Source organism: Nannobrachium achirus, assembly GCF_963921795.1.
Source record: "Nannobrachium achirus genome assembly, chromosome: 5".
NCBI lineage: Eukaryota > Metazoa > Chordata > Actinopteri > Myctophiformes > Myctophidae > Nannobrachium > Nannobrachium achirus.
This window is the reverse complement of record NC_137814.1, coordinates 15,441,538-15,462,564: the sequence shown is the minus strand read 5'-3', so window position 1 is coordinate 15,462,564 and position 21,027 is coordinate 15,441,538. Positions and strand designations below refer to the sequence as shown.

General features: G+C 43.6%; 1 protein-coding gene across 1 annotated transcript in view; it reads left to right on the top strand.

The window, feature by feature from the left end:
* astn1 (astrotactin 1) overlaps positions 1 to 21,027 on the top strand; it is a gene marked incomplete at both ends in the record, with an annotated part of 673,839 nt that overhangs the window by 418,480 nt on the left and 234,332 nt on the right. Inside the window, one exon of the mRNA XM_080725574.1 lies at positions 2,648 to 2,836. Coding sequence (XP_080581700.1) covers positions 2,648 to 2,836 — 189 coding nt within the window. The remainder of the gene's footprint in view (positions 1 to 2,647; positions 2,837 to 21,027) is intronic.

Sequence of the window (21,027 nt, the reverse complement as noted above, 5' to 3'; positions counted from 1 at the left end):
GATATTACATTCATGTCGTATGGCATGGCTGGGAGGACAAGCCCTATTGTGATCACCTGGTGCTTTTGTGTCATGTTCTTTAAGGGCATGCATTATTCATCCATCCGTCCGTCCATCCACCCGACATAAAAAAAGGCCTCGCGTTGGGGATGTGTACAGATTACACTGTAAAGTAAAGGGGCCGTAACGCACCCTAATGCATTTCCAATGGCACTGCTCTCGATTTAAAACAGCAGCCGCAATTCTGTTTCTCATTACTCGAGTCGGAAAAAACCATGCTCGGCACCCAGCGCTCTCCTTTTTTCTTCCATTTCCCATTTTAGCTCATCATATTTCAACAGCAAAACCGGAGGGGGCGGGGATGCTGATTTTGACATCCGATAGCAAGAGCTCCACATCGCTCTCAACAAAACGAGAGACACACACACACACACACACACACACACACACACACACAAACTGAGTGTTTGGCGCTGAGATATTGATCCCGCGCGTCTCACTATACAATGGTAATGGAACACTGGAGCGCTTGACTTGATGTTAAGTGTGTTTAACTGATAAGGCGGAGGTCCAGCAGGTTCAGAAAAAGTAGGGGGAAAAAAAACAAACACAGGAAACACAGGGAAATTGTTAACGCACACATTTGTCTCTCTCTCTTTCCAGAGTGCCAATACACCCGAGTACACAAGACACACACACACACACACACACACACACACACACACACACACACACACACACACACACACACACACACACACACACACACACACACACGCAGAGACATATCTGTGTCTTCCAAGGTGGGGGGGGGGGACCACAGTAATTATTTTTTACACATATTCATGCCAAAAACAGATTATACTTCATTAAACCTTACCTGATTTGAAGTGTCCATTGACATGGCTTTATTATAACATTCCTTGGGCTAAAAATGGCCCCAGAAAACTATGGTTTAGCGATGAAAAGTGACGAGTCATCACTTTTCGCCGTTTTGTGGGTGTTTTCTTGGGCCATTTATAGCCCAAGGAATGTTTTTTGTGCAAAACAAATGCTTGCAATGGATTCAGCATCATGACAAACCACTAGTTAGACCACTCACATCCTTCTTAAAGCAGGGAGCCCAACTTGATTTGGCCGCTGTGGCGACCCCGAAGGTCGCCGACTCGGGCGCCCTAGCTAAATCATTAGAGCATGCCCTGGGCTACATCTGTCAACATTTGGCGCTTTTAGACTAATATAGCGCGAAATGGCCGTGTTATCTCCCTAACGCCCCCGACTATTACCCAACTGATTGATCTGAAAGGTTCTAATAACAAATGAACATATTCATTTGCTGCCCAAATACTGGTCCGCTGTCCACGGGGGACCGGCATGCACGCACGCACGCACGCACGCACGCACGCACGCACACACGCACACATGCGTACACACGCACGCCTACATGCGTACACACGCATGCACACATGCGTACACACACACACACACACACACACACACACACACACACACACACACACACACACACACACACACACACACACACACACACACACACACATTGTTCAAATTATGTCAACTTCAACTTTAATGTCATATCACAGTAAAACATTACTGCTAACATTATTTGCAGTAGAGAAAGGAGGAGAGTATAGAAAAGGAAGACATGCCAATATGAGCAGTGTAAAAATATACATGCAGTATGCATGGTTGAAAATAGTATTGGAATGAGGCAACAGCAATAGCAGTGGATAAGGGGCAGTGGAATCCGTTTGTCCCAGAATAGCTCCACTTGCAATCCCTGTGAATCCTAAAAGACAAAGGTTCTACTTGAGACAACACAATGACGACTACAGAGTAGACAACCACAAAATATATTTAAAAAAGAAACACACATAACTCATAAAATGAGTTTTTAAGAGGCGAATTTAAGTCAAAAGTTATATTTTCTCAGTTTGAAGTCGTATTGTTTTTTTGTGAGGAGAACAAAAGACATGTCGGATCCTACTGCACACACAGACTGTAATTTCCCAAGCCACATCATTTATGTGTCTCAATTCTGTCACACAGTTGTTAAAAACTGTCATTTCCCCCTAGGCAGGCATCAAAGATAACTTATACTACTGTACTTAATTAGTACTTAATTACATTATTACATTATAGCTCACAGTTATACTGCCTTTTTCCAACCTAATTTCCCCAATCCACCGACCAGTCCTGGGACTGCTGACACTGCAAAAAAAAGGGGAAAAAAGTGTCCGATCCTGAGTATATTAGGTAATACAGTAGGTGATTATAAAACAAGATCCGCAGACACACTGGAAAGAAAATCCATCACACTATGACATTGTTACGAAACTATGAAACTGCTGCTTTTATTAAAGAAATGTAAAAATAACTTCCAGTGTTCCAGTTGAGCCGATGTAGATTTTGAATATTATTACCAAACATGCAGTAACCACTTCAGCCCTATAGTAAAATAGCATTGTGACACATCGTGAGCTTGTACGTATATGTGCTATTTTCAAAAGATTTTATTTTGAAAACCTGTGACAGTGTTTCTACATTGCAATATTGATACTTTTGATTTCTCTCTCTCTCTCTCTCTCTCTCTCTCTGTGCTGTCATGTCTACCTCGCCCACCCAGCCTTCAGCTCGGCCATCCACTCCCTGGACGGGGCCACGCTGCGTGGAGACTTTGTCTCCATCCTCCGGGAGTTCGGGAACCACTACGTGCAGGAGGCGGTCTACGGCTTCCAGGAGACCTGCACCATCTGGTACCCCAACAAACAGGTCCAGAGGCAGCTGTGGCTGGAGTACCAGGACATCAGCAAAGGTAGGACACACACAGAGAGAGAGAGAGAGAGAGAGAGAGAGAGAGAGAGAGAGAGGACCTGAACATAGCACACAGACGTCTGTGGTTGCTGTCCATGGTCCTGAAGTAACTGTAGCTGCTGTCTATGGTCCTGAAGCATATGCTGTAAAAAATATGGACGGTGGGAACCCATTGGTTTCTATGCTGCGAAAATTACGTTTTTTTTGCCTTTGTATGAGTGTCGCCATCATGGTACCCAATTACTACCCAAGGAATGCTATTGGCTGTCACGTGCAACCGCAGGGATACATGGGACATTGTCTTGAGCTTGCCGAAAATAAAGCACACGAAGAAGAATCGTCACAAGCCTATGATCACGAGCCGCTCCTACAGCATAGCCTGCTTTAACATTAATTATAACATAAATCCGATCATATTTTCACAAAACGCATATCATGGTGATTGAAACAAGGCTCTAAACTAGCGACAGGAACCAAGTATTTATGACAATGTTTATTAAGGTAAGAAAATCAAATGTAAAAGTTCGGGGGAAATGAATGGAATCCTATGGAGAACACGTTGCTTCTGGTACCAGAACAGCGCAACTAGCGGCCTACCATAGAAATGTTTAGTTCTGTGTGTGCTTCATTTTCAATGCGGACAACTGGCCCCCTGTTCTGAATTAACTGTAGCTGCTGTCCATGGTTCTGAATTAACTGTAGCATAGAGAGAGAGAGAGAGAGAGAGAGAGAGAGAGAGAGAGAGAGAGGTTGTCTGTCTGATGGTGGTGGCTCAAGCAGCAGTGAAAGTGTTTTGGTTTGTCAGTGCATGTGCAGGGCTGTCACGATGATTGAATGAATTATAAATATACAAAGACTTATTACTTGTCATTGTCAGAAAAACTAAAAACAAACAAAGAAACAAATTCGTGAAAATAGCCGAGCTACAAGCTCACGGCGCGGCTGTGCGCTTGTAAATCTGCATTTTTTCGCAAGTGTGGGTCCCCGGGCAAACTTTCTCTCTTTTGGGTCTCGAACTGAAACGTTTGGGAACCACAGCTCTACAAGCTCACAACGTGTTGCATCAGCTTGTAGATCTGCTATAACTCCACTATTTGTGTAAACAATTTTTCAACAGATGAATTCATACAGATGACTATAAAAAGATTCTGATGACAATGCAAAATAATTGTGATTACCTCTGATAATGGCGACCATTATGTGATAATTGTGACAGGCCTGTCTATGCATGTGACAGGATTATTACCATGAGTGTATTTATTAGTGGCTTGGGTAGCAAAGGCACTCTGGCGTGTTTTGCGTATTCACTGCATGTGTGTTGTGCGCGCCAACGCGCGCGCTCACACACACACACACACACACACACACACACACACACACACACACACACACACACACACACACACACACACACACACACACACACACACACACACACACACACACACGTAGCACTGTTATATATTAGAGGAGGTCGACAGGAACAAAGACAAATTTAATGGCCCGTCGATGATTTATAGGCTAAATCAAGGCACACATTTGTATGCTATATCGTCACACTGAAGACATTGAAGCATATAATTCTGAGAGAGAGAGAGAGAGAGAGAGAGAGAGAGAGAGAGAGAGAGGGAGAGGGAGGGAGGGGTGGAGGTGTGTGTGCGTGCGTGCGTGCGCGCGCGCCTGTTCATGAACTCAATTATGTGACTGTAAATATAGCCCAGTGTTGGCAGTACTATATCACGCTTCAGTTGGAAAGTATGTTTCCAAGGATAGATCCGACTCCCAGACTCATTCTTTATTGCCCTTCATAGCGAGAAATCTGCGTTCACAGTACACAATTAAACACTCGAAAGGAGGGTATAAACAATGAGAACACCACCACAACAACAGCACCATAAGTTTGTTACAGTTTTGCCCCGGGATATTTAAGACTAATTGATTGATTGTTGAGGACGCAAAACTCCCAAAGCAAAACTCCTCCAAAAAAGTGCTTTGCTGGTTGTCCATACTGTATCTGTGTCAGAGGGAGGAGGGTGATGCATCAGTTGATGGTTGGACTCGGGAGGGGTCGTGCGCTATCTACGGTCAGTGGGAGTGGGGAGGCCAATTATTTACCGAAGATGTGTTGTGTTAGTGATTTTCAGCGGGAGCTTGTTTCTATTGTTAAGGGCAAACATGACAGCGCACAAGAGGATGGGGTTCGATACTATACTACTGTACCGAAGGAGGGGGGGTTTGACTGTTAGTCTTTATTGGCAGTGTTTTTGTAAATAATGTGTCTGATGTCACGATCTAGAGCTCAGTGTATTGTCCATCATGATGCCCAGAATTCTTTTTTTGCAGATCATGTCTGTCCGTCCGTCCGTCCGTCCGTCCGCGTGTGCGTCACGCCTCATGTCACGCTCCATATATGGCCAGGACTATATGGAGCTGGCTCTACAGCTGGCTCTACATCTGACCTCACAGACTCTAGATATGGATATAGCTGACCTGCTCTGACGTCATATGATGACTTGATCAGCCAGATTAATCGCAGTTTAGTACAGTATGTGAAACGGCACATGCTGACTCCATCCGTCTGGACGTCTAGACGTGTACACCTTTTTACGGTCTATGGGTTTTCTGCTATGACATCATGCTCTGACGTCACTGTGATGTCAGGGGAACCACACTAACAGAATGGGTTTACCGCTCTGACATCACGCTCTGACATCACTGTGATGTGAGGGGAACCACACTAACAGAATCCCTTTTAAGCCCATACATGGAGATCCCTGATGTCATCAATATTGAGCCCATATCTAACATGACTTCATATGGGAATGCCCATATTTGGAGGCCACATCGGCCACATACCACACTAACAGAATCCATCTATGGCCAAGACAGCCCACATCTGTGTGGCTGGTTCTACAGCCAGGGATCTCCATATATGGGCATAAAAGGGATCGTATGTACTGTATGATGTCAGATGTCATAGACGACATAGGACTTTCACAACGAATAACTGAGTAAGCATGTTTGTGCTCTCACAGCATATCTCCATAATACAGTACATAGATCTCCATAATGGGTACCAGGGGTCTCCATTATGGATAACTGGTCTGATATGGCCAAGACATGGCACAATCTCGCCCTCGCCCTGAGGCGTCTTACTAGTAGTTTAACTCTTGCTTCTTAACTGTGTCGTATTAAGAAGCTCTGATGTTTCAGTGCGGCCTCGCCCTTTATGATGTCAGTTCTCGCCCTTAGAGCGTATTACTTTACTGGTATTCTGTATTATATCAAAAACACATTTGTATAAATCTGTTTTCCCCCTCAGCTCCAAGACACCCTAGGCAACCACCTATTTTGCCTGCTCCTAGCCTATAGTTGTTGTTTTTTTGCACCTTAACTAATGTCCATACTGTATGTGTAATATGCATACAGTACACATCTGCTGCCATGCCATAATCATATCATGTACATAAGTATATCATGCACAGTAAACATCTGCTGCTATGATCACGCGTTCATATCTCATCTCAGGTACCATGTGTAAATATGATAATTTGTTGTTTGTTTGAATTTCTTCTTGTTTGATCTCCCCCTCTCTTCTTCCCTCTCTTTCCTCTATTGAAGTAGCAATATGATGGGAACTATGCACAAAAACGAATTTCATCCACTTCCTGACTTTACTTCTGCAAACCTGTGATGTGACAATAATACTGATTCGGATTCGGATTACGGTTGTCAAAGATCATCCTTCATCTTGGTGACTTTGAGGCGAAGGTGGCACAGTCTGTGCACCGCTGTTAGAAGAGGGCAATAAATCTTTGGCAGGCTGTGACTTGACAACCAGTCTGTGAAGAGGGCGAGTATGAATGTCAAGTATTTTGTGATTTGGGAGTGGCTATAGGACAGTCATTAGTGTACATATACGTATAGCATGTGTCTTCAACAGGGGGTTCGGGACCTCTAGGGGGTCCTCAGAGTTACAGAAAGTTTGTGTGATAGGTACTTTTTTTCTATTGTTCCTATTCTGAGGGGAATATTAAGTTTGCGTGTAGGGAGGTGCTCCAGTGTTTACTGTGATGATGGGGGATGTAGTGATTCCCAGTTCCCACCCTGGCCACCTGTGGTCTGTCACTGAGAAACCTGATGAGGAGAGTGTGTCTATCATCAGACGTCACTGAATGATACTAAAGGCACAGAGTGAAACGACCCTGACTAGACTTTTCAAATTTTGCCCGAACCCGACCCAACGTTTTTGGGCCTCGGGCTCGCCCAGTTAGGGCTAGGGATGGAGCTCGTTATTTTTGTATTGATAATGAGCACCTTATAGATCCTGCTTATTGAGCCGGGCTTTTATCGAGCCCACTATTGAGCGTTTTTTAATATTTTGTGGAAAGATGTGAGATGGCAAATTCTGAACATAACTGGTATCTTTTTTTTATTGGCCAGTTGTTGTGACTGTAAGTTTGTGGCTGACCACCATCTATGAAGATGACAACTGACAAAAGTAACACATATATCATTACATATCATCAACACAATCATTCATTAGTGTGCATTAAGTGTTAAATGGCTTTATATTATGAATAGTATTGTAATAATGTCTTGATCGCCTCTTGTCTTGATTGTTTAAACATGACATCACAGGCCGCTATGCTCGATAACAATCTTGATAAGCCCAAAGTTTATTGATTCTGGGTACTCAATGAATCTGTTATTGGGTTAACGGGCTACCCTTGTTTAGGGCTCGAGAACTCTAACCCTGTCCACTATGCCAGGGGAGTCCATGGTGTTGGAGGGGAGTGCTGCCACATCCTCTGTCCCATCTTTGGCTTTGGTTTTGTAAGTGAGCTGATAATCTGTGGGCTAACATAACGACTGGGAGTGTTTCTCAAAGCACTCTGCAATGATGGAGGTTTAGTGCGTTGGTCTTTAGTGATTCAGTTGTCTGAGGGCGGGGTTCCTTGGGGACAGGAATAAGGGTAGATGTTTTCCAGAGGGTTGGATGGAGGCGGTTGACGTCTATCTAGACTCACTCTCTTTTTGAGGATTTACGTTTTTTTGCGTATAGCTATGTTATTTTTTGGAAGCACTTGATGTTCGGTTTTACCAATTTCTTGTATGAACTACATTTCAAAGATGTTTGGTTTTGTCAGCAGTGTGAGTGTGTGCGCGTGCACGGCACACACACAGAAACACACGTGCACGCGCACACACGTGCACACACAGGTGCACTGCACGCACACACACATTCACACACAGTGAAACATAGGCAACATCATAGACACATCTGCCTTGTCGTCTCTTTCACACACTTGCACACATGCACACACATCTTGCAATACACTTACAGTAAGTCAGTAGTTGTGTTGCCATAGAGATGGGTGTTGTGCAGGGGAGGAGAACGGTGCGACTTAATGGCACATTATTACTGCGCGGCTTTGTTGATTATCATTGGTTGAGCCGGCATTCTGCTGGATCTGTTTGTTGCTACGGAAACAGAAACGTTATTATGAGTTATGATTGGTTTTTGCTCATAAGTAGCTGTGTAATAATTGATGTACAGTAGTGTGACAGTGAGGAGATCATCATTGGGAAATATGAATTCATGTTGTAATGATAATAGAGCACCAAAGTCATTTATCCTACCTGTTTATTTCCCCCCATTCTGAATTCCCATAGACTTAGAGAAGATACATGGTGGCAGTAGTGGAAAACGATGATGATTTAGATCACTGGTTCCCAAACATTGGGTCGCAGACAGATTTTTATGGGTCCCTTAACTTTTGGTTTCCTACATTTTGTTTTGAATTATTATTATTTCAACAAAACATTTTCAAAAAACATTACCCAAAAAAGCTGAAAAATATAATGAACGAAAAACGAATTAATTATATTCTGTAATTACGTGAAGAAATAAAAGAAACAATGTAAGAAATTCCATATCCAGCCCAAGAAACCATAGAAACCTGTGTAAAAAAACTGACAAAAGTTTTTTTTTTTTTTTCAGACATTGTGAAAATAGCCGATATACATGCTCACAACGCCTCGCAGCGCGAGGCGCATGTGATCATGTAGATCTGCTATTTTCACAATAGAACCGTGTTATCTAAAATGTAATGCCTCTTTTCCATGAGCACTCCCATCTTTGCCATACCCTAGCTTTTGCTGAACTGACGCCACTGATCCCCCGTCTGATTTTTCTTTCTCTTTCTTTTGTGCGTGCCAACTGTTCTCAGTGAGACAGAGCTTTGATGGGTAAACCCATACTGTGGACGCCTGCCTCTCTTCCAGGTTATTCACCCCCGATGGACAGGGCTCTTCATCGTCATCCTCTCATCCCCGTTGGATCGACCACGTCTCTCATCTTTTCTCTTTTCCTCTCCCAAGGACAGCCGTTCCCTCATGGTTACACAGTGCTGACAAACAGCATTAGATGACTGAGTTTGTCCAGCATGGTGAAAGGTCCATTACTCTTCATTTCTCTCCCCCAGCAAACTTCTGACAGCGGTTGCGTATACGGCGCTCGAGCGCCAAAATTGCATTCAGTTTAGTTTTGTTATGTTCTGTTAACTCATCTCTGACCAAAGAAAGACCCAAAGAAAAACGGTGTGTGGGTGTGGGTATGTGTGTGCGCGTGTGTTTTGTCTTCGTTCTTTGATCACATGTACATCCAACTCTTCTGTGTCACTGTACCACTGAAATGTCGTAAAAACACTGGGGCTCAAGAAAGACCCTGATGCTGGACAAGAGGATTGCTGTTATAAAGACATGCCCAGAATATACGGTTCATAAAGTGAACATATTTTCTTGCGTATGTTACTTACCTGCATACTTGTTTATGTATACTCTGTGTTTTACGCGTGAAGCACAGTGTTGATTTTGTCGACAAAAAAAAAAAAAACGTTTGTCGACTGCGTTTTCTTCACTTGGCGAAAACTAAATAAATACGAAATAAAAAGTAAGCTGTGCTTACTAAAACTAAGACTGAATATATTGACAATTTCGTCAACAAAATAAAAACTAGACTAAAACTTTAGGGAGGGACTAGTGGAGAAGAGAGTCATTTTATGTTTGGTTGCTCTCAGGTGTTGCGTGCTGAAAATAGCAGATCTACAAGCTCACAACATGCCGCAGCGCGGCGCGTTGTGAGCTTGTAGATCGACTATTTTCAGCACGCAACCAAGTGTGAAATCAGCCATTACAATGCTGCGTATTTTGGCAAGGCGCCTAAAATCTTATGATATTTAGTCGACTAAAATTATACTAAAACTAAAACTTTTCAGGAGACTAAATTATGTCTAAAACTAAAAGGCATTTTATTCAACTATGACTAAAACTAAATCAAAATTTTCTGTCAAAAACAACACTGGTGAAGCATCTCGTTTCCCGCAGAGCTCGGGAGACATGAGTTGCCATCACTGGGGTGAGACATCAAGTGCAGATCTGAAACGATTCCATTTCAGTGGGTATAACATCAACCCTAACACAGGAAGGACCATCCATGTCCAGGGGGAGCGAAAAGAATCACACCCAGTGTGAAGTGATGATCGGTGCTATTTGTGAGTTAATTTCATTAAGCGTCCGGCGAAGCATGGCCAATGTGACCCTGGGCGTATAACAAACGTTGAGCACTTTGTGCCAAGATGTAGGCCAGATGTAGACCACGCTTCGCGTCCCTGAGAAAGCCAGATGTCGGAGCTTAGCTCCTTCCAGGAGCACCGCTCAAAAAGAGGCAAAAATACATTGTCGTTGTCAGGTGAAAACCTTGTATATCCAAAACCGTTCGTTTTGCATTTATCATTTTAAAAATGATTTAAACTAGTGAAAACAGCCGATCTACAGTACAAGCACACACCGTCTCGTGGTGCGAGGCGTTGTGTGCTTGTAGATCTGCTCTAAACTGTAAAAGGCGTTGTGTGCTTGTAGATCTGCTCTAAACTGTAAACGGCCTTGTATGATGAAGCAGGGCTTTACTTTGCGAAAAAACATACAAATTTGAAATCTTGGAGATACAAGGTTTCTGCCCGACAGTGACCATATATATATTCAGAGTCATTTCTCTTAATCTCTTCTCCGGTCTGTTTTAAAAAAAATGCTGGCCTTTAGGATGGAGCAATGAGCCCACTGGAGAGTGTAATGATCCATGTTCCTGCCCTTTGCTCCAGATAGGAGAAACAGCTCATAACCACCATGATAACCACCTGAGCACCTCCGGGTATTGTTTGCTGACTCTACGGTTTTGCAGAAAAAGTTGGCATAATGTTTTTTTGCTATGTCATCATCATGGTAGTGGCAGGACACATTGCTTCCAGCAAACCAGTGGATGTGTGTAAGACAACCGCTGACACGTGTCTGCAGCCTGAACGTTTTGATAGCTATTGTTTGCTCTTTTTCCCACATCGTTTTGTATCAGCCGGTGCTATCGACGGAACGAGAAACATGCAACCTTACTGTGACTCGATATGAGACGGAGGCGTTTGTTGCTTATAGCAGTGGTTCTCAACCTTTTCAGGCCGCGACCCCCAAAATAATCATATTAACTGGGGACCCGGCCCCCTCCCTGACGAATACTAAGAGTTGAGGCATTACATTTTGTATAACACGGTTCTATTGTGAAAATAGCCGATCTACATGCTCAAAAATGCTATTTTTATATGTATGTGCAGTGCACTATTTATACTGTAGCTTAATACACCAGATTGCTAACCCAGTGAGTGAGAGAAGCATTCAGCACACGGCAGGCCATGTAAAGTTAATTAAAGACTTTTGCTGCTCGTTTCCTAATGACCCAGGGGCTTGGACACAGCTCTGTCTCTCCCTCTTTCTCTCTATACATCTCTCTTTCTCTCTCTATCTGTCTCTCTCTCACACGCACGCACGCGCACGCACGCACGCACGCACGCACGCACGCACGCACGCACGCACGCACGCACGCACGCACGCACGCACGCACGCACGCACGCACGCACGCACGCACGCACGCACGCACGCACACACACACACACACACACACACACACACACACACACAGAGTGCCTGGCCATCATTGCCTTATCAGTGTTTGTGAAGAGGCGGGGTGCTGCTGCCATAGCTCATTAGCTTTGTCCAGTGTGTGTGTGTGTGTGTGTGTGTGTGTGTGTGTGTGTGTGTGTGTGTGTGTGTGTGTGTGTGTGTGTGTGTGTGTGTGTGTGTGTGTGTGTGTGTGTGTGTGTGTGTGTGCACGTGCGCGCGAGAGAGAGAGAGAGAGAGTCTATGATGCCCTGTCTGGGTGATTAATAGCAGCATCTCCAATGCGCGGAGCTGTGACGAGAGCGTCCCGTTGTCAGACACACAACCTCAATTACCATGGAGAAGATCTCAGCTTAGCGATAAACTAGAGGAACAATGTGCTTGTTCCCGATGGAGGGCCTTATAGAGAGATGTCTGATGATAGCATGAAATGCCTTTAAAACACTGGTTGTTTTGAGAATCGTGGAAATGACCTCAATTAACACACGAAAATCTAAGTTTTAAGATAGAAAATACAAAAAGGAATATACATGTCTAACAATGTGGACTTACAGTAGCCTGATTGCCTGACATTGTGCCCCGTCTGAACGATTTCTGGGGGAGGGACTTTTGTGCGAGCATGCACACGTTGCACGTGCGTGGCCGCGTGTGAGTGATCACGCCGCACGGTGACTGCTTCCACACAGAACTAGAGTTCTCAAATTCTGCCCGAACCCGACCATACCCGAACCCGACCGACATTTAGGGTAGGGTAGGGCCTAAAATGTATGCTAATTAGTCGGGCCGGGTAGGGCTCGGGCTCAATGAAAAAATTACATATTTGTTTTTTATTATTTTATTACTATTATTATATGATAGACCCGATCATACCCGACCCGACGTTTTTGGGCCGGGTAGGGCCTAAAATGTATGCTGACTAGTAGGGGCGGGTAGGGCCTCGGGCCTGCCAAGTTAGGGCCCAGTTAGGGCCGGGCCTTAATTTTCAGGCCCGTTGAGAACTCTACAGACAGAACTGCGACCAGAAACATGTAATCAACATTGGCCAGGTTTCCCAAAGCGTGAAGTAAAAAAGTGAAAAATACCAACAAATTATACTTAAGTGCAGTACTTGAGTAAATGTACTTTCTTGTCTTTAGAGGTAGTTGTCATACTGTATGTGCAATCTAACAGACAGTTCCTTGGGACATGGAATGTTGATTCTGTCCAAAAAACCCATACACACCAACAACAACAAAACTATAGAGAGAAAAATGTATTTAAATGACTTCCTCCAGTCTTAACACATGGGCGGCCAAGGTTTATAACATTTATAGCTGTTGCTGGTGCCACCATTGACTTACGTTATGTTTTGATGAGCCCCGCAAGCTTCGTGCGTGTGCACGTGCGTGTCCAGAGAAGATTGAGGAGGTACTCCATTTGTTTACAAACGCTCGCGAAACTCGCGGTAAAAAAATCGCGGTAAATTCGCGGTAAAGTGTCGCCGTGAAAACAATCAGCTCTCTGCCTCCATGGGGCTGTTTTTACCTCATTCTCAGATAAAGCCGTTCTTATGTTTCAAAGTAGAATCTAAAGCCATGTAAAATCCTTCCGTGTGGGGAGAGACAGGGGGCTTCCTGCCCTGGCTGGGTGACGTAATGGATTCAGGGCATGCAAAGGGAAGCTGCGGTCTCGAAAAGTTAACTATTTGTTGACTCGTCCCTCGACGATATAACTTCCTGTGGCATGGTGACATCTAGTGGCCATAACTCGTCCCTGAACGCGTTTGGCTCCCCAAGTGTTAATGAAATGCTCCAAACCCCAGATTGATTCCATCATAGTTACTGTAGCTGTGCTGCTGTAAATCTGGGTTTGGTGAGAAATGATCCCATTTGGCAAAGAATGGTTTTCAGATGTACTGTACAATGTGCACTCTATTATCTATTATTCTGTTCATGCTGGTTGTAGAGTTGATAAAGTTGCTCTGAACTATTTAAAAGTATTTTCTATCAATTACACACCCCATGAAGGCTTGAATTCACAGAGACGTTTTAGTTCTTGTCGCATTCCTAAGCCAATTCATGGGTTGCATTTGTAGTCCTGCACGTCCATGTTGAGGAGTTGGTGTTTCAATGTGTCTGATTGGCATGGAACTAATGTTCTACGCCAGTGGTCTTCAACAGGGGTTCCGGAGAGTTACTACAGCGGGTCCTCCAAATATTTGTGTGATAGAAGCCTCGCAGCGTGAGGCGTTGTGAGCTATTTTTGGCAAAGAGGTTTCTTGTAGAGGGGAAAAAGAGCAGACTAAGTACAGAGTGAAAGGTCAATTTTATTAAGTATTGACGGTTCAAGTTGTTAATTATCTGGAAACACACATTACATGAACGCAACATACCGGTACACTGATGATTGTGCTGTCAAACAATGACACTGCTTCATCTGTCTCTCAAATAAGGGGTCCTTGGCCTGAAAACGTTGAAGACCCCTGTTCTACGCCAATCATAACACCTGTCCTCAATATGGCCGGTATAGGACTACAAATGAAACCCATGAATAGTGTGTAGGTGTATAGTGGAGCCTTATTGCAAAAGTCACCGGGAGGGAGCTGATTAACCCTTAAGTTCTGTTCAGATTCACTACACCTTCGTTCTGTTCGGGTCATTTTGACCCGGTGGATATTTGGTTTAAAAACAACAACACTAATATGAATTTTAACTTAACAAATCATCATGATACATTGACTTTGACTCAATACCAAACAATTCATATGATATATTTGGTAAATGTTTGCATTTCTGCTTTGCTATATCACATTAAACACTGAAAGAGCTAGGCGTTTTTACTGATTTAGCTGAAATCCATGTAAAAAAAACGACTTCATTTAATACTGGGCAATATTGCTCATGCTTATAGGAAGGGGGGGAGGGTTCGGAATGGGGCTACGGAAGGGGGGTGTTAGAAGTGGGGGTGACTGTGTTTCTGTATTTTGGCATAATACTGTGTATTTCTGTGCTTCCGGGTCAAAATGACCCGAACAGCACTTAAGGTTCAAAAAATATGAGGGGGGTGTAGCATGGGTGTAGTGCAAAAATATTTTTTTTACATGTTCATCTCAGAAGAATCTTTAAGGCCAGTGAGTTTCAGGTGGAAACATTTTTAACTTCTACCTTTTTTTTCCAAATGAAAATGTAAAACGGGTCAAAATGACCCGAACAGCACTTAAGGGTTAATCACGTTAATCGCTCCAGATCGCTGACCGTCATCGGTCAAGTTCCAACCAAACAGCATACAGTTGCATTTTAATTAGGAGAATGGACATTCACTGGCACAAATGACTGGCCACACACACACACACGCACACACACACACACACACACACACACAATCCCAATGATTGTAGTTGCTCTAAGTCAGGGGGGGTGAGCAACTTTGATGATGGCGAGGGCCACTATATTTCCACCTTCACCCCAGAGGGCCTTATTGCATATTGCTACGTCCTACTTTGTCATTCAAGTTTCTCATACAAAAGAAGCAAAAATAACGATGCGTTTGTAGCCTGTAGATCTGCTATTTTTGCTTCTTTTGAATTGGAATCCTGAATATTTTTTTGTTATTTTTTAATTGTAATCCTGAAATGTAACATTTTTATTTAATTTCAAACGCATATAGTCATGTTAACTTTATGTACCTAAATACAAATACATTGGACATAAAACAATACATTTTAATACTACTATACTAGTCATTAAGCTACTAATATAGACTGACGGAATTAAAGCAGATCATGTTTGGAATTGACACAGCTGAAATCAATAATATATCAGTATTCTGGGATTAAACAGCGGGCCGCATTAAGTGGGCCGCCAGTTGCCCATGTATGCTCTAAGTCCATGGACTCACACTGGTAGTTTATTTTCATGTACGTCAGGTCTGAGCACTGTGTGCAGAATGCACATTCATGCCAATGAGTAGAGGAACATCTTAATGCTTAGTGTCCATAGTGGAGGGAGCAATGGTAATCCGCCCTTTACATTGGTGTAAATTGACATTTCGTTTTCAATGTTGTTCAGTAACCTTTTGGTGCATAGAGGGGTTCCACACTCAGCTATGCAACCATCAGTTCATCCACTGCAAATCCACTGTCATATTTTTGTCTATCATGATTTAGTGTTAGTCTAGTTTTTGTCGACTATACTATCATAAGATTTTAGTCGACTAAATCTACAGTTGATTTTGTTGGCTAAAGTGTGATTTGGCAGGCCTTGATGGTGTCGTAATGCCTGATTTTACTCTTGGTTGCATGCTGAAAATAGCAAATGAAAAGAAAAATGCTGATGATGATTTCAGTGATCAGTTCCTGCATTCTGTCACAAATATTTATTTAAATTATTGGTGTGTTCTCGCAGAAACAAGAGCACTTTGAAGTTGCCAATAAAAGCTTATCTCAGAATCTAAAGTAAATTTGAACACAATTTGTTTATTATTGGCTATTAGTTTTAGTTTGGTAAAAGAAAACCTCAGAAGGTATTGAAGAGAAATAGCATCCATACTCTGAGCACACTTTGAAAAGGTTCCTCAAAACGATTAAAAACAGATGAGACCATCTCATCTAAATGGTGCCAATTAAAATAATATCAAATACCTAAATAAATAAACTAAAAGCACCTTTAAACCGTTCAATTTCATACACAACATCAGTCACACAACATAATCATGACCAGCCTCTGTCTCTCTGTTATATTTCTGTCTCCCTCAATGAGATCACCATGTTCTGTTATATCAACCTGACTGCCTCCTGTTCCCTCTAGCCCTGTGTGTGTGTGTGTGTGTGTGTGTGTGTGTGTGTGTGTGTGTGTGTGTGTGTGTGTGTGTGTGTGTGTGTGTGTGTGTGTGTGTGTGTGTGTGTGTGTGTGTGTGTGTGTGTGTGTGTGTGTGTGTGTGTGTGTGTGTGTGTGTGTGTGTGTGAGGGGGGGATGAGGAAACAGGAATGAAAAAGACAGAGTTAACAGACTTAATCACAGGGGGCACACACACACACGCGCACACACACACACACACACACATACTCGCACACACACACACACACACACACACACACACGCACACACACACACACATACTCGCACAACACCACACAACACAACACAACAAACACAAGCTCCTGACCTCTAGCAGTTCAAAGCCCTTACCTGGTCTGACCTCCTCTCTTGGTCTCTCTCTTTTCTCTTTCTCTCTGCCCTTTTCTCTCCAACATCCATCCCTCTGGGTCACGGGTGTGACAGGTGAGGTCAGGGGTTAACGGCTAAGTATGAGCCAGGCACCCAGGGAAGCCTTCTGCTATCAATGAGAGTAGAGATGAGGGCAGGGCAGAGGGACAGGACATGAGATGAGATGAGCAGTACGCGTACACACACACACACACACACACACACACACACACACACACACACACACACACACACACACACACACACACACACACACACACACACACGCACACACACACACACATAAGACACATATAAGACGGAGGTACGCCACACGGTTGTAAATCTCTGGCCAGTGAGACGGTCATGTGGGTCACATTCTGCGTGCTCAGCACAACAACCGTTTTGGACAGTTTTATTTCATCTGAAGTGTAGCCCTAAAAGTTATTATGGGGAATGAATAGCTTTTCTGAGTCAGCCAATTGTGAGCGATGGCTTTGGGTGATTTGAGAGGGGGTTTCAGGGGATGCGGATTCGAGTGGGGAGCTTGTAATGCATTCTTAAGTTGACGTCTGCGTGATTGTGTGTTGCATTCACTCACAACGCACACGTCGCCATGCACCGATGGCAGAGGAAACCATGCAAAGGCATGCCTCGTGTCCCTGCTTAACTCATTTACCGCCTCCCCCGATAGTCCCGAGAAAATGCCAATGTCCTTCTCTGCCAGGCCCGATAGTCCTGAGAATTTGCTTTTATATAATGTAATGTTTAATTACACTCTTCCCCAGCCTGTGACAAAGTTTGAGCTTTCTGTCATAAAGGGAACCAAAAATATCACTCATCAAAGTAAGTGTGTTTGAAAACAAGAGTGTAATAATGTATAAATCTCAATAGAAATTGATAAATCTCCCCATAACCTAGAGTGAATGCATTTCGAGTGGTAGACCGCAGCCCGTTGAGTGCAGACAGCGGCACAGGCAGAGGGATGTGGGGCAGGGACGTGCAGAGAATGTTAGAGAGGCAGGGGCTGACATTTCTAAAGGGGCATTTTGATGGACAATTCTCTTGAATGCAGCCTTCAGTTAGAATAAATGTCTTCTAAATCTAAATCCTTCTAAGGTTTTTTGAAAAACCTGTGTTTATATGTCAGTGGTGCTCAAACATTTCATGTCAAGGAGCCCCAAAATGATGTGTATTTGGCCACGGACCCTCATCTCAAAATATTTAGTTCCAGGGACCCCCAGGAGCAAAAATACTTTTCAAAAATAGCAGATCTACAAGCTCTTTTCAAAAATAGCAGATCTACAAGCTCGCAGCGCGGCGCTCGGTGCTGCGCTGTGAGCCCCTAGCCTCCGTTTTCTTCTCGCTCTCTCTCTCTTTCTCTACTTATACTCTCTCTCTCTCTTTTGCTTCTACTCTGTCCTCTCTTCATCCTGTCCCAGAGGTAATTTATTTTCTCCAAACCATTTTCTCATTATCTCCCTGCATGAAACTTTCTTCTAAATCTCCCATAGTTTTGCTCTCTCTCTCTCTCTCTCTCTCTCTCTCTCTCTCTCCCTCCCACCCTTCCCATTTTATGTCCCTATCCCCCCCTGTCCTTTATTTTGGTGTTGACTCAGGGAGGTTGGAGAGGACAGTTGTCCTTCAGAAGGTTGGACACCCCTGTCACCCCCCCGCCCCCCCCCCCCACCCCCCCCCCCCCACCCCCACCCCCCAGGGCTCAGGGTTTGAGCAGGGCGTCCATTAGGACGTTAGATATCCGTTAGCAAAACACACCATCGTCCTTCACAGCATGGCTTCTGGTGGCTTCACTTCCAAACTATTTGTGACTTTCCACTTTTTTTTTGGTACCCTCTCTTTGTTTTTTGACTCCATCTCCCTCCTCTATCTCTCTTCCTTTCTCTCCCTAATTGTTCCGTCACATTTGTACTCATGGCGGTTGCTTAGCTGCAGCTTGTACGGAACAAATTATTTATTACCCATTGTTAATCAAAATAAATAAACGATAATCTTAGTAATATCTGTTTTTTTAAAGCTGTATAACTCTGTGCCTGTCTTTGTTTTTCGCAGGCCGCGTTGTACTTCGAAAGAATCAAAACATTCTAAATGAAAGTGCAGGGAATTAAAGAAGCACAATCTTCATAGACAATTTAATTTAATCAAAGCTATGACTTAGTTTTCTTTTTTTTTCAGTTTTCTTTTTCTTTATTTTTTTTTCAATGAGGTCCAAGGCAGTGCGTCACAAGCACTTCACAGAACTTACCGCAGAAGACTTAAGTCTAGTCTATCGTAGAAGTGGTATTTCCATAAATAACACTCATTTCACAGTGGATTTGTGCCTGCCCCAAAAAACTGTATTCGTGATTGTTGGACTTGACAGTCTCTTCCTTTCATTAGCTGGGGATTAAGGCAAACTTTTCACTGCTAAAGGGACGGCACGCTTGTTCATTAAAAAAGAAATGGTGTGTTTGTGCTGTGTGTGTGTGTGTGTGTGTGTGTGTGTGTGTGTGTGTGTGTGTGTGTGTGTGTGTGTGTGTGTGTTTGCGTGTGCGTGTGCGTGTGCGTGTGTGTGTGGCAGAAGTGTTAGCTTAAAGTGTATGGTGTGGCACCGAGTCTGCGTTTTAATGAGGGCATATGACAGAAATATCTTTCCCACAGAGAAACACGGACAGCAGTAGCGAGACAGAGATGAGAGGGAGAGAGACAGAGGGAAACAAGAGGGACAGATAACAGACATATCGACTGTCAAATATATCTACTGTAGTCTACTGTAGCTGGGATATCAGAAACCACTGAAGTCCTGACGTCATTAGCACTAGAGCTGGCACGATTACACATTTAAGTTGACGATTAATTGTCACTCAAATCATTTTGACGATTTAATGTGTTTGGCGTTGAACATTGGAACATGAATACATTTTTAATTTCTGTTTGCCTTTTAGGCTTTTTAATAGAAAATGGTCCTGGGAAGATAGATCCATGCCAGTCCAAAGAGATGCCAGATTGAGATTGAGATGTCTGTGAGCAATGTACAATATATTCTCAAAAAGGCAATGTGAACATCAAAGGCAATGTTAAAATAAAACACAAATAAATAAATATCGTCTTTGTTGGGTGGAAACCTTGTATGTCCAAAACTGTTCGTTTTTATCATTAAAAAGAAAATGAACTAAACTAGCGAAAACAGCCAATCTGCAAGCACACAACACCTCGCACCGCGAGGCATTGTAGATCTGCTCTTTTCACTACTTTTGTGCAACAGCCGTGTCTGATGAAGCAGGGCTTTACTCGTACAAATTTGAAACTTGGAGATACAAGGTTTCTGCCCGACAGTGACGATATACTTACTTACTTACTGTATGTATATATACTGCAAATCTTATACCATTTATAGATCGTATAATCGTATATTTCCAAAACGGTCACTTTTCAGGGGGAAAAAGTGTTTCAATGGGTGCAATGAAGTTGCAGTCACAAGCACTCCTTATATAGACATAAACTTGTTATATCACAGTGTCCAAAAGTGTGTTTGTAAAAATCGGCGTGAAGGTGGTGCTATATGGGACAGATTCATGTTGATGGGATGAGTGTAGACATACTGTGTAGCGATTTGTGTGATTTTAGGGCAAAAACTGTAGGAGCAGTGTCCAAAAATGTGTTTTAAAAATCGGCCCGAAGGTGGCGCTAGAAGAGGGCCATGTGAGAAATGAGGGGTGGGGTCTCCGCGTTGCCTTGGCGGACGAATAGGTACCGGCCCCGGCTCTCCCGGACGCTCCTAGCCTGAGTTACGGCATTTTATGTGAGCTGCAGAAGAGGGGGTCCTCCACTGGGGGCGCCACCACTTTTGCATCCGTTCTGGAGCACCAGGAGTGGGTGGTCCCCAGGAATTCCCCGTGAGCAGCCCCGTTGGGGTGGTCATTTGGTCATTTTTGCACATTTGGTCATTTTTTACACCTGGGGGTCCCCCAGGGACCTGGGGGTCCCTGAAGCTCTGGGGGTCCTT